The sequence below is a fragment of the Montipora foliosa genome, chromosome 9 (assembly GCF_036669935.1).
Source record: "Montipora foliosa isolate CH-2021 chromosome 9, ASM3666993v2, whole genome shotgun sequence".
Classification (NCBI taxonomy): Eukaryota; Metazoa; Cnidaria; class Anthozoa; order Scleractinia; family Acroporidae; genus Montipora; species Montipora foliosa.
The window spans coordinates 41498943-41511442 of NC_090877.1; the positions used below are offsets into that span (position 1 = coordinate 41498943).

The window sequence follows — 12500 nt, forward strand, 5'->3', positions numbered from 1 at the left end:
TTTAACGTCAAGTATATTTTATACTCTGAATAGTGACTTATCCACTGGATAAAGTTATCTGGCCTTTGAACAGCTGGGGCTCGCTGTTTAAAGATGATTTTGATTTCCTTAATAAGTAGGGACCCAGAGATAAAAACTTTAGAAATCTGAAATGTCGCGCGAGTGGCTAGTGATCATGTCTGCGCTGGGGGTGGGCTAAAAAATTCAAACAAGGATTATAATACGATAGGAAAGTCTGGTTTCAAGGCAAATCAATTTGAAAAAAAGCTCAATTTAAAAAACGCCCTGAAAATTACCTATTGTGTTGATGACCTATCAACACATTACCTTTCCTCTGTCGTAATCATCGTCCCATGAGTCTCTTCGCTGTCGTTTGTGACTCGATTCCCCAACAGCGCTGTCCACAATGCTTTTCCCTCCTTGCCAGGATGTTACTGAAAAGATCAAGTTAAAACACAAAATGGATACTTAGCAGAAGGCAAAAAAGCAAAACTGCCATGTAAACATTGTTTCAAAATATGAATGCAGAAAAGTTTGTGATGACATTGAAAGCATGGACGCAGGCCCCTCTTAATTACTTTAGCAACTTGTGAGGACGATCATTAGAAAAAATAGACTTAACTGATTAGAGTGTAATGTGAAGTGCTAGTTTTTTACCCCATGTGAACCAAGTGAGCGTTAGCCCTACTGATGGAAATGGGCCCACATAAGGACAGAGAAAAACTCCGACCAGGATGGGAATTGAACCCACGACCTTCGGGTCAGATCACCGCTGCTCTACCGACTGAGCTACAAGGTCAGATGGGAGCAGGCCGTGGGAAACTGGCGATGTTAAAGTCACGGCAATGAACATGTACAAGTACAAGGAAGGATTACGTTTTTGCAAACGTTGACCTTGTAGCACTTATATTTGAACAGACTTAACTGATTATAGTGTAATGTGAAGTGCTAGTTGTCTACCCCATATGAACCATGTAAGCGTTAGCGTTAGAAAAAATACTCGAGGAGGGAAGGCAAATTGTGTTTCATGGATTTGAGATATTACTTTCGAGAAAGAAAATATTCTGAGGTTAGTTACACTTTATATAAACGGACTTGACGATTCCCCCACCTGAGCTACCGTATCCATGGAGACCTTTGCCAGCCCTGAGCAATTGGGCAACCGTTGAAGAGTCACGGGATCCATCCCATGTTGCTCTCCGTGAGCCACGGCTTTTCTTTGGATCATCTTCATCATGGATAACTGGAACTGAAGTATGACCAAAACAAATTCGATTGCATTGACGTCTAATTACTCATGCAGCTCTCTGCAGACCGGGACGCGTTGACGAGAAAGACATTGGACATCTCGTGACAATTACGCGATGTACATAGATTAGAATGTCACTAACGAAATATTGCCATACATCGTATTCAAGTATTTCGTATAGCGCTGATCAACAGTGTTAAGTCAAAGCACCCATGCCGAATAGCGCTGCTCGACAAGTATTCAAGTCTAACACCCATTTTAAACCGGTTAGCTTTTAATTTTGGTGATGGGTATCCATTTTTATCACGAAAATTTGCGACAATCCCAAATAACGCTCACCGAGTTGTTCAGTTCCATAGTAGTGAATCCGTTTTGCACCAACTTCGACGGAGGTTGCAATAATCTTTTCCGTAAATTTTGGGGCATTTCATTTCCAAATCGAGGCATGTATATAAAATTGTCAAGACCTTTGATCGCGTGCAGCCTGGTTACTAAGCAACAGAAACCTTCTTAAATTCAGTTATCTTTTTAGGTGATCGTTCCAATGTTTGGGATAACCTTTTTAAGAACCCATAACCCATTTTTTTCATTTTCATCTTCATATCATGTAAGGCAAGTATGCATAAACAACGCAAATTACACAAATCGGGAGTTCTTATGTTGTGAACGTTCAAATGGCTTTGTTCTATTCGATTTCACAAAGGAATCGTGAAGTAGATTCAGGATTACACTATGATTTTCGACATGAACAAAATAGACGATTTTCCCTGGATTTTTTTCTGAATCTACGTCGCAAACCCGCAATCTAATCACCCCCACCCCCACCCCTACCCACCCCCCCCTCCTCCCCCGCCTCAAATCGGTCCTTGATCAGCCGTAGGTAAGAACTGCAAGAATACATAACTTTGGCAAAAATTCGCGAAGTCTTGATCTTTGCTTAAATCTTTTACTGAGGGTTTTTGGCAAAACGTAGAAATATGTCAAGGGCACTTCAAGGCAATGCAAGTTTGTCCAATATATATTAAGAGATGATTAATCTTCGGCTCCTCTAATACAATTTGGACATAGTATTAATATCATGGGGAAAGAGAGATTTTATCACCAATGAACTTTTAAAGATTTCTTACCTCTGGATTCACTGGAAGAACCTCGTGAATCAATAGGAGCGGATTTCCTTCTGTCCGTTTTGTAACTAGAGCGGATTTGTTCACTACTTGAGCTGGAACTGCTCTCGTACGTTACCAGACATGGTTTCTTTCTAGAAACTGCTCCATCACCTTCTTCATCATCGCAAGCTTTGTGTTTTCTCTTGTGTTTTCCGCTTTTGAACTTCTCTCCTCGGACATTTTCTTGTTCGTCAGTGTTCCTTGTCTGTTTAGATCCATATTTATCTTTCTTTCGTTTCCGCTTCTTTCTCTCAGTTTCGCTGTCGTCGGACTCCCAAAGTCTCTCGTATTTTTTCTTGCTCTTTTCCTTTTCCTTCTTCTTTTTCTTTTCCTTTTTGTGTTTCTTCTTTTTCTTTGTACTTCCGATTTCTTCGCCATTCTCTCTCCTTTCTTCTCGGTCTTTCTTTGAGTCAACGTCGCCTCTCTCATCCCCAGTCCTTTTCGAGACTTGCCATCCAGCATACTGTCGCTCTGGGAGCCTGGGTCCAGGTGTAAGCGCTGTCTTATCAGTCACTGTCCATTCACCTGTTTTACCCATGATGCTCGAGGTACTGCTAGCATCTGACATGGCGGACGAAGGTGATTGCTGCCGCGGTAATAACGCAGGCGGGGGAGGGGACATTGGGCCAAATTGTGGCTCTGCAGTCGTCTTTGCTGTAACTTTCCAAGGGGTGGTGGCCCTCGCTGAAAGAAGTTGCACACTGACTTAGTGCAGCAAGTATATAAGCTAGAAACGCTGCCTACATGTAGTAAAGAAAGTACGGCTAAGGCGGGATTCTGAGCCAAAAAGCTTTGGGGGAAACGTTTTATTGCGGGAGGTAAAAAGCTTAAAAATTCTTATGCCACGTCTTCATGGAATCAAGTTAACAGCACACTAAGGGTGCGTTCGATTGACCGTATTCCGGAATAGGAATACATGGAATAGAAGTTAGAAATCCTTCGTTTTTACGGAGATTCACATGAAAATTATCAAACACTTGCTAAAATGCTATTTTCAACATATCTTTATCATCCTTGTTGCTTCAAAACGCCAGACCTACCGTTTTAAATCATCACTTCACGTATTCTTATTCCGGAATAGGGTCAATCGAACGCGCCTTAAGGGTTCGTAAGGCCCTACTAGGAACACGTACTGCTCCGTGGGATGCAATTTTGGGGATTTTGTCGCTTCTGAACATCCAAGTAATTTACAGCCAGAAAAGCAACTGCAAACAGCATATTAGATAAATTTTCTGTGCAGATTTTTGCTTTTTCCTAACTTCATCTTCTGAGTGCTCATAAATAGTGTAAAGAGCCCCTATGATAAAATGCTTATTGACTGAGTTTAGGTCGGGCCGGACAGGAAAATATTTGGCCCTCGGTCATGGCGCACGGACCTCGCTGCGTTCGGTCCGTACGCCATGACCTCGCTAAATATTTTCCCGTCCGTGCCTCCCTCCCACTCTGTCAATAAGTACATATTCTTTTCTTTTTAATCCAGTCTTTTATACGTGTTTTTGTTTGCAATATATCGTGTTTGTGAATACAAGTAACTGGTTATAGTGTGAGTCAATCAAGAAATCAAGAATCAAGAACATGACAAGCAACTTACTCGCAGCCACCGGTGTTCCTTTTCCTTGAGCAACCGGTCTGGGTATAAAGAGAGGTGGAGGACGAGGCTTCTTAGGAGGAGAATCAGCTTTCTCTTTCTCTTCTTTTTTCAGCGGAACGCTCTCAGCCAAGGGCTCTTTAAGTTTCTGCACTTGACACACATCGTCTTCCTTTGCGGCTGTCTGTGCGGACTCTGATCCAGGCCCCGTCCCAAGATTCTTTTCCGAGGAAGTGATTGGGGACTTGGGATCAGCCTGGCTGGCATTTTCTGTCGATGCCTTCGCCAACTCATCGTCTACTTTTCCCTTAATGTCCTTTTCTCTAGGCTCTCTTTCTTCAGCCTTAGTTTTGTTGAGATCTGTTTTACTGGTAACTCCTTTGCTTTTCAAAGGAATTGTGAATGAAAACTTGGATCTCTGGGAAGGTGATACCAAGGGTACAGTCGGCGTTTGCTTTGCCGTCGACGAGGTGGATGGTTTCGTCACTGTGGAAGTCGTAGACGGAGTGCGACGGAAATAAATTCCAGGTTTGACGGGAGTCCCAACGTCTAAAAATAAATTTACCACAATTGCTTTTAATTTCGCAATCTGATTGGCCAATTTGCAGTTGCCGATAAGAGTCTAGACAACGCTGTACGCGTCATGCTCGCGTCAATTTGTCACGCAATGTAATAGCCAATCAGGAACGCCCATTTTGGGAAATAAACCAATCGTATTGCGACAAAGTTATAGACAACGCTTGCTCTTTCTTCGTGTCATGATTTTGGTCACGCTCTGAAATAAAAACTTTCTTTGGCGCTGAATATTGTGGTAAAAAAAAAACAAATCGAAAGTGGTTGAGCGTTGTCTTTACTCTTAAATTTGTTGTGGACTCACGAGGTGCACAACATTTTGACCACTGTGATGGCGAATATCGTTGTCGATAAGAGTACAGACAACACTCAACCACTTTCGATTTGTTAAATAGACCACTTTCATAAATGGCAAACACTTTTACATTTTTTGGCATTTCTGTTTAATTGGACCTACTGTCCTCATTTTGAAATAAATATTCTTTTCAAATTTGCTCGCCGTAGCGAGGCTACAATGTAGAAAGGCTTATTAGCATTAAAACAAAAGATTATATTTGGCCGCCATTATGAAAGAGGTCTAAAAGCTTCATGAAGCTAAATCGAAAAATCAAGATAAATGGGGTCATACTGGCCCAGGAATCTCCAACCTGTCTTTAACTTGATCAGTCAGACACCAAGTATTAAAAAATTACAAAACCGATGATCAGAATGTTCTTATATAAACCAAATTACCAAAAGAAAGAAGAAAAAGTTAGTCCTCTTTTCTATCGTGTTCAAGATTCGAGTGCAGGATTTCTTTTCTATATCTACAACGTTAATATGTTGCCCTGGTTCAAAACAATGCGCTTGTACAAAGACAACAGGGGCAAATATACAAGATAAAATGAGACTCCTCTTATCTACTGTAATGCATGACTCTAACACGACAGAAACTGTGCCGTTCGAGTCTTCCATGAAAGGCAACTAACACTAAAAAAATTGATAGTCTAGTTTACAAGAAGTGTTACGATTAGCAAATATCTGCAACAATCCAAGATGGTCCGCTGTAGCAAGGAACAAAGAGATGCCGTCATTATAAGGATGATATTTCTTCAGAATTTGTTTCACTTTTGAAGGGTCTTCTTTTCTTATGAAGAAAATGTCAATGACAGTCTATAAACTTGGTGTTGCATACAAAGAATACGACAGAAATCGAAGGCGATCGACAGATTGGTGCGATCATGACATACAGATGGACGATGCCCAATAATTTCGGCGATGTCTTGACAGGAAAAAATGTTATACGCGCCCATTTAAAGTATTTTAGACCCAAGAAAAGCTGAAACCCTGCTCTAATAGAAGATGCGTCCTATGTAAAGTCTCGTTTTGAATAAGAGATAAACGATAGAATTTGTACCTTGAGCTAAACTGATCTGCAAAATGTACACCTTAATATATCTTTGGCAAATTGTTCGAGATTTTCAATTAATGAGCATTTACAGCATCTCACCATTCTCTTTGATGACTTTTGGTACATGCGAGGGAGTTACAGGGTTCTTTGGCAGTGATGGGGTTTTTGGAGAATCCATTGAAAGCGACTGTGAAAAAACAAAAACAAGAAAAGGGTTAGTTCTGGAGGACACAGAGATGTTACTAAAAAAAAGACTCGAGTAGAAAGTCCCATTACATATAAAAGTTCCTTCATTTAAGATATTGGAGAGATTTATTGGGCGTTTTTTTACAAAAAATTTCCGGAAATTTCGGTGGAAATTTCCATCGGGTGAAAAACGTGTTCCATTTAACTCAGGTCCATTTGCCGCCCAGTGATTGCGATTTTACGCGCCAAAATGTTAAAATGAGGCCGTGAATAGCCTGGAAGTGGTAAGACCTTTCAAAGTTGTAAATGGAAGACACATTTCCATCGGAAAGTTTCCAACGGGAAAACAGGACTACCTTTTCAGAAGTTCCGTTTATTCCGGAAATTTTCCAGTGGAACAAACCAAAAACGTGTGTTCCATTTACATCCCAACCGGAATTTCCGGAATTTCTTGGTAAATGGAAAACGCCCAGTATTACGCTTGCGTGAAATTAACGCGAACGGCAAAGTGACCACGTGACCATGATTTTCCCGCCATTTTTTTGCGTTTGCCCGTTGCCGCTTGCCGTATCTACATGAGAGAAGGCATTTTCGCGCTTTCCTAATACGCGGAATTTTCTTCTTGTTTTTCTTCTACATGTAAGAAGTTGCTTGTGGTAAAAAAAGAATTCCAAAACAATTTTTCGGTAAGCCAAACAAGGAAAAATTACTTGAGGTAGATCTTTCATAACTGACTCCTCACCCCAATTTTCTTCATGAACTTATGTTGACTCTCTGTTGACTCATAAAACAGCTTTATTGAAACTCGCAAAATTTAACAGGTAAGTATTTTCATTTTATATAGCGTCTTTTTCTACAAAAAACGTTTAACAAGACTCCCAGTTTTTGTTTTTGTTTCTTGTTAACTTAATACTCGAGATTAACGGAGTTAATTCCGAGTTACCGTGGGTCACGCGAAGTTAACGTCACAAGCTTCACTCCATTTAACGGGAAACGTGAAACGCCAAGCCGACGTTTGCCATTTCACGTAAATGTGATGGTCAATCTCACTATTAATACATTGCAGGCCCACGAAAAAGAGAAAATAGCTAAACACTTGAATTCTTTTAATGGCGCATTGTCAAGAAAGAGTAATTTTCATTTTGTAGTTTAAAACTGCTATACACGACAAAACAATAATGTCGAGAGCACTAACGTGTTTTTTTGTAAGGACATTATAACATTATTAAAATGTACCTGTGACTCTTGTTTTGAAGAAGCATGTTTGGTATAAAACAACAAATACGCTTGTTGAGAAAGAACAGATTTCAAAGCAACTTGGCGGACCTATGATTAAAAAATAATAATAATGAAGTGTGTTCAATCATCCCAGAACAAACAGCAACAATACCAATGGCTCTAATCTTTACACGAGTCATCTAAAGAAACTTTTCACCCAGGGACCGGTTGCTCGAAGCCTGGTTAGCACTAATCGATGGTTAAGAGGTATCAAAACCTATAGGTTGCCATGGTATTTAACGCTGGTTAGCGCTAACCATGCTTTGAGCAACCCGAGCCAGATTACTAAAAAGTGGGTTGTGCAGGTGCAAAAAAACATAACCGACTTGTCAATTCCTTGGGAAAACGGGATTTAAGTAAATTTTTCTGAGAATGTCAGGAAAAAGAGTCCAAGATGGAAAGAAAGGTATAGAACAATTAGGGTGCTGGAAAATAAGATCACGAAAAAAAATAGCAAAGGAAAAATTTTACGATTTTCATTCAGAAAAGTGGAATTTTTAAACATTAGGCCCCAGTTGTTCAAACGATGGATAGCGCTATCCGCCGGATAAATCACTAACCAGTGGATAAGAAATAACGAAATCAATTGCGCTATCCAATGGATACTGATTTATCCGGTGGATAGCGTTATCCACCTTTTGAACAACTGAGGCCAGAATTCTTATAATTTAAAGAGAAATTTAAGGCCCTGAAAACCCTTATCCTGGCGGCCAGTCTACACTGCTTTGTGAAAAGATCAGCACAAAATGTTGATGAAGCATAAAGTCTTCACTTACCATGGAATCATTCATTTGGTACCAAACGCCATTAGATGCTCTTACGTAGCAATAGTAATGACCAGAGTTGGAGGAGTAGCCAGAGTGCACAAGCACAGCATACAGACGATACTTAATAGGTGGACCCTGACAAGTAAAATGAGTAAGAAAGGAGAGAGAGAGGGGGAGAAAAAAAGAAACTCTTACAACATGTACGTTCAATATATCGTGAATGAAAAAAAAAGTGAAAAAAATGCTTCATATCTCTTTACAGACTTCCCAGCTTTTGAAGTCCATGTACTTGTAGGTGCATTGACCCCTAGGAGTGAGACTTTTACTTTGCCCAATGCCAGACGATTTTACTCGTCAATGGAGGGCAGTTTCAGAGGTCAATGGGTTAAGTCTGATAAGACCATGTAACTCATTCAGTATCATTCAGGGTGGAATGCCAGCCCTCCCCTCCCCCCCCCTCCCCCAACAGCAAATTGTCAGTACTCATTTTTACTCTTCGAGAGGTTAGTCTATACCACACACTGCATAGTGCTTTCCCCACATTCTGATTGGCTAGCTTGGAAGTGAATAGCAAGTACTATTCACCTCTGAGCAAACAGAGAAAACAAAACAGCTTCCTATTTCACTTCGGATTTTATCAATAAACAAGCTCCCCAGTGCTTTGAACAAGGAGCACATCACGATAACCTGACCTGGACTCTACCCAGAGTCACACAGGCTAACCATTAGGGCACAGCACCTCTCACGTTGAAGATATAATATTCATCAGTTGTACTTGAGTCATGTTTATCACTTACTTACCAGTAAATGTATATAGCAAGTATCATTATTCACAAAACAGAAATAGGAGAAAAACACTCCTCTGTTACTGCATTTTCATACCTTTGAGGTCATATATGGCCTGAGGTCCAGGTATTCAGCGTATTCAACTTGCTTTGATATTTTGCCTCCAAACATTTGATTGTAATCAAACCTAAGGCAATTTGGCAAACAAGCAACACAAGTAATATTAACCTACTGACTCCTGGGAGTGAGATTTTACTCTGTCTGATACCAGACAATTTTACTCGTCAACTGGGCGTTGTCCTAAGGTGCGTGATGGGTGAATGATTTAAAATAACTGGTTACAACAATATTGTTTGACAAAGTAAACAAAGCTATTGTAAAAAAATGTTGTAAACAAATACATGTAGTATTGTTTGCGGTAAGACTTGCAATTTCAATTGAGGGAGGCATATGAAATGCAGAAAACGCCCGCATATAAGAACAAGTGGATTAAGAACATCAAGCGGAAATTTGGCCAATAAAGCACCATATAAATAAAAACAAATTCAGCCTGATAAATAAAACATGTTCTTAATACAAAGGGAAAGGGTATTAGGATAAGGGTGGAGGGTTGTGTTTGTTTGAAGATAAAAAAAGATATGTATTAGCTCCCTCAGTGCTCAGTCCAAATTTGTCTTAGGTCTTAGGTCTTGTCCGTTTCGTAAATCTGATTGATTTTACTCATCAATGGTAGGGGCCAAGGGGTTAAAATCACGGTTTCTTTCGATCTGTACCTTTTAAGTTGCAATGTTAAGATGTTTGGAGCTCTGTGTATTAGGAACTGTTTGTGTGCTGGAACCTTCCTTTTACATCTGCAAAATAAATGTCAAAAAAGAAAACCCTGTAAGACAGTTTTTTTCTCTCCATACATCAACCGCAATGTCGCAACAGAGAAAAGTATGAGGATGATGAATCAAGCAAATTATTACAGAACTTGATAAGATGTGTAAGCTGCATTATGAAAGTAGTGTGGACAAATGGTTTGAGTGCTGGATTTAAGATGCCAATGTCTATTGTTATGTTTATCAGCACTGTATAATTTATTTTTAGTAATAAACTTGTAATGTTTACAATATGGTTAAGTATAACAAGTCCAAATCAGCTTCTGTTACCAATTTTTAAATGAGGTTAAATGCAGTTTAACTTTAATAGTTAACAACTAGGAGCAGCTGCAGTCAATTGTTGTCACTGGTTTTGTTATATTTGCACATGCATTGCATTCCTCATGCTCGGCGTTGTACAGCTTATTCATTGGTGTGGCAGGAAGAAGGAGCATTTTGTGAAGAGCGTTTAGCAGTTTTTTCCCTCCCTCCCGCCCTACTTTTCCACTGTTTATCAGTGTAACGGGTTCCTGTCTTCTTGAGGGCATGGGGTCTCATAGCTGGTTTGTCAGGTTTTGCCAGCCATTGGTGCAGTCTCCATCTTGGATCTGGCTGCCAATAGTGGAAGCTCCAAGATGTCTCAGGCATCCGACCACCACTTAGCAATGCACTTGTTAACTTGCTTTTAACCACATAAAGTAGGTACAGTAGGTACAACGTAGGTGGGTGGACAAGTAGGCACACACACATACACTTTGAGTTTGAATCACACTCTGCCCTCAAACAGGATTCTGAATTCATCTCCACCACACTCTTGTCACTTGGGGTTTTCATTATTTCTAGTATTACTTAATTTATTACTCTTATTATTATTAGTTATTGCTTTGGCTTTACTTTGCATTCCTTCTCCAAGTACACTGTAATTGATCCAAAAATCTCATGCCACCAGTTCAACCATCATATTTCCCCTTAATCCAACATACAGGTTAAGAGAATAAAGAAAATGATAAATTCGTATAAAAACGTCATGATTTGCAATTAGATTCTCCTTAAAAGTATCCAAAGCAAATGTACTAAGAACTGTTGAGAGAATACATATTTTGAATTGGAATACTAAATGCTAATATATAGAACAGAGTGACTCAAAGTTAACCTTGGACACATGTACAGGTTTTCACCATCCAACAATTCCAGTTTGATTGAACGTTGAAGGGCTTTCTCAACAGATGGTACGTGCTGTAAACAACAAAACTCAACTTATGTAGTCAAAATAACAACACAAAGAAATATTTATCTGAAGACACTTAGTTACGGTCTAATAATTTATTTACGTTTTTGTGTAGCTACATGTACCAGGTAGGATCTTTAAGAATAACAAAATTTAATTATTATATTTTCTTATTCACCAGGTGGAAAATTTGGTCACCAAGAAGAGTTCATAAAGTGCCAAGACATGAAGGTTTACAAGATTGTTTCTATGCAGTGCATAAATGTATGAAAATCAACGGCCAGATTCAATTACAGTGTATGGATGACAACTGCTGAAGAGGTAATTTTAAATTAACAGGAATCAGAATTTACGTTTTTCAACTAGGACTACGCAGGAAACTCTTTGAGCACTGTTTTGAAACACTGGACTGCAGGTTGAATGTCAGATGCCTGCTAGCAAACAGCCTAAAAATTCTGGTCACCAATGCTCAATTTTCTGTAGCATTGGCATAATTATGGTCCCAATCTCTGACACAAAAAATTACATGTAAGTTTCTCTTAAGCTGTGGTCAAAATTAATGGTGCCAATAAGAGTAGAAGAGATTGTTTTGCACCTTACTATCATGTGCAATCATTCACATGGACATAAAATTATACTATAGACAAACGGGTTTATAGATACATGTAGTGTATTAATAAAATAGTATTTCTTGTTTCTAACTTTCTAACTTTCACAAAAAATGCCTGACAGTCCCTGGGAAAACTTTCACTGGAGTAAGATTATGCAAGGGTAAGAGGTTTTTCAGCACTGAACAGCAACATTACTGCAAATGGGTAACTTTTGCTCATACTATAATACATATGGTTTATCATAGATTTTAAGGAATTTTTTTTTGCTTTGAGAGTACCAACACTCAATGCAATACATAAATTTGCTACATTAGAGTATGTAACTTTAGAGGGAAACCTCTTACCCCTGGTTAAAGTTCTTTGACATAAAAATGCCTATGCTTAAGGTCTTGGTAAAGGAAAATGAGGTGTCCACAGAAAAATGAAATTGTCATGCTGCTATTTTTTGGAAAGGGTCAAATTATATGTCATATTAAAGCTAACAGATTGGATTATTTGAATAAAGCTTTAGTTTTTTGGTATCTAATATTGCCTTCTAGTTTTGAGGCCTCAAACTCGGAACAACTAAGTCTGCAGTGCTGCAGAAGCTCCTGCCCCTTGACTTTAATGCGAAAATAAGTTTTGTTGCATCTTAGTCACAGAAGAATGCACTCCAATACCATGTGAAGAATTTTTGATATGTTGAGAATTGAAGGAAATATCACGCACCAAAGTTGAAACTTTCATCTCATACTTAATTTGGGCAGAAAAAGTGCCATAAAATTAGTCTCCAAAAACAAACTCCTGACACGGAATTTGGGGTAGTAAAATCACCTATT

General features: G+C 39.2%; 1 protein-coding gene across 1 annotated transcript in view; it reads right to left on the reverse strand.

Annotated features, from left to right (window-relative positions):
* LOC137969681 (ubiquitin carboxyl-terminal hydrolase 36-like) overlaps window positions 1-12500 on the reverse strand; it is a 26837-nt gene that overhangs the window by 5942 nt on the left and 8395 nt on the right. The window contains exons 6-15 of the mRNA XM_068816014.1: window positions 10997-11079; window positions 9757-9834; window positions 9080-9170; window positions 8207-8332; window positions 7389-7478; window positions 6066-6153; window positions 4007-4552; window positions 2377-3099; window positions 1112-1249; window positions 328-434 (exon numbers count right to left, since the gene is read on the reverse strand). Coding sequence (XP_068672115.1) covers window positions 328-434; window positions 1112-1249; window positions 2377-3099; window positions 4007-4552; window positions 6066-6153; window positions 7389-7478; window positions 8207-8332; window positions 9080-9170; window positions 9757-9834; window positions 10997-11079 — 2070 coding nt within the window. The remainder of the gene's footprint in view (window positions 1-327; window positions 435-1111; window positions 1250-2376; window positions 3100-4006; window positions 4553-6065; window positions 6154-7388; window positions 7479-8206; window positions 8333-9079; window positions 9171-9756; window positions 9835-10996; window positions 11080-12500) is intronic.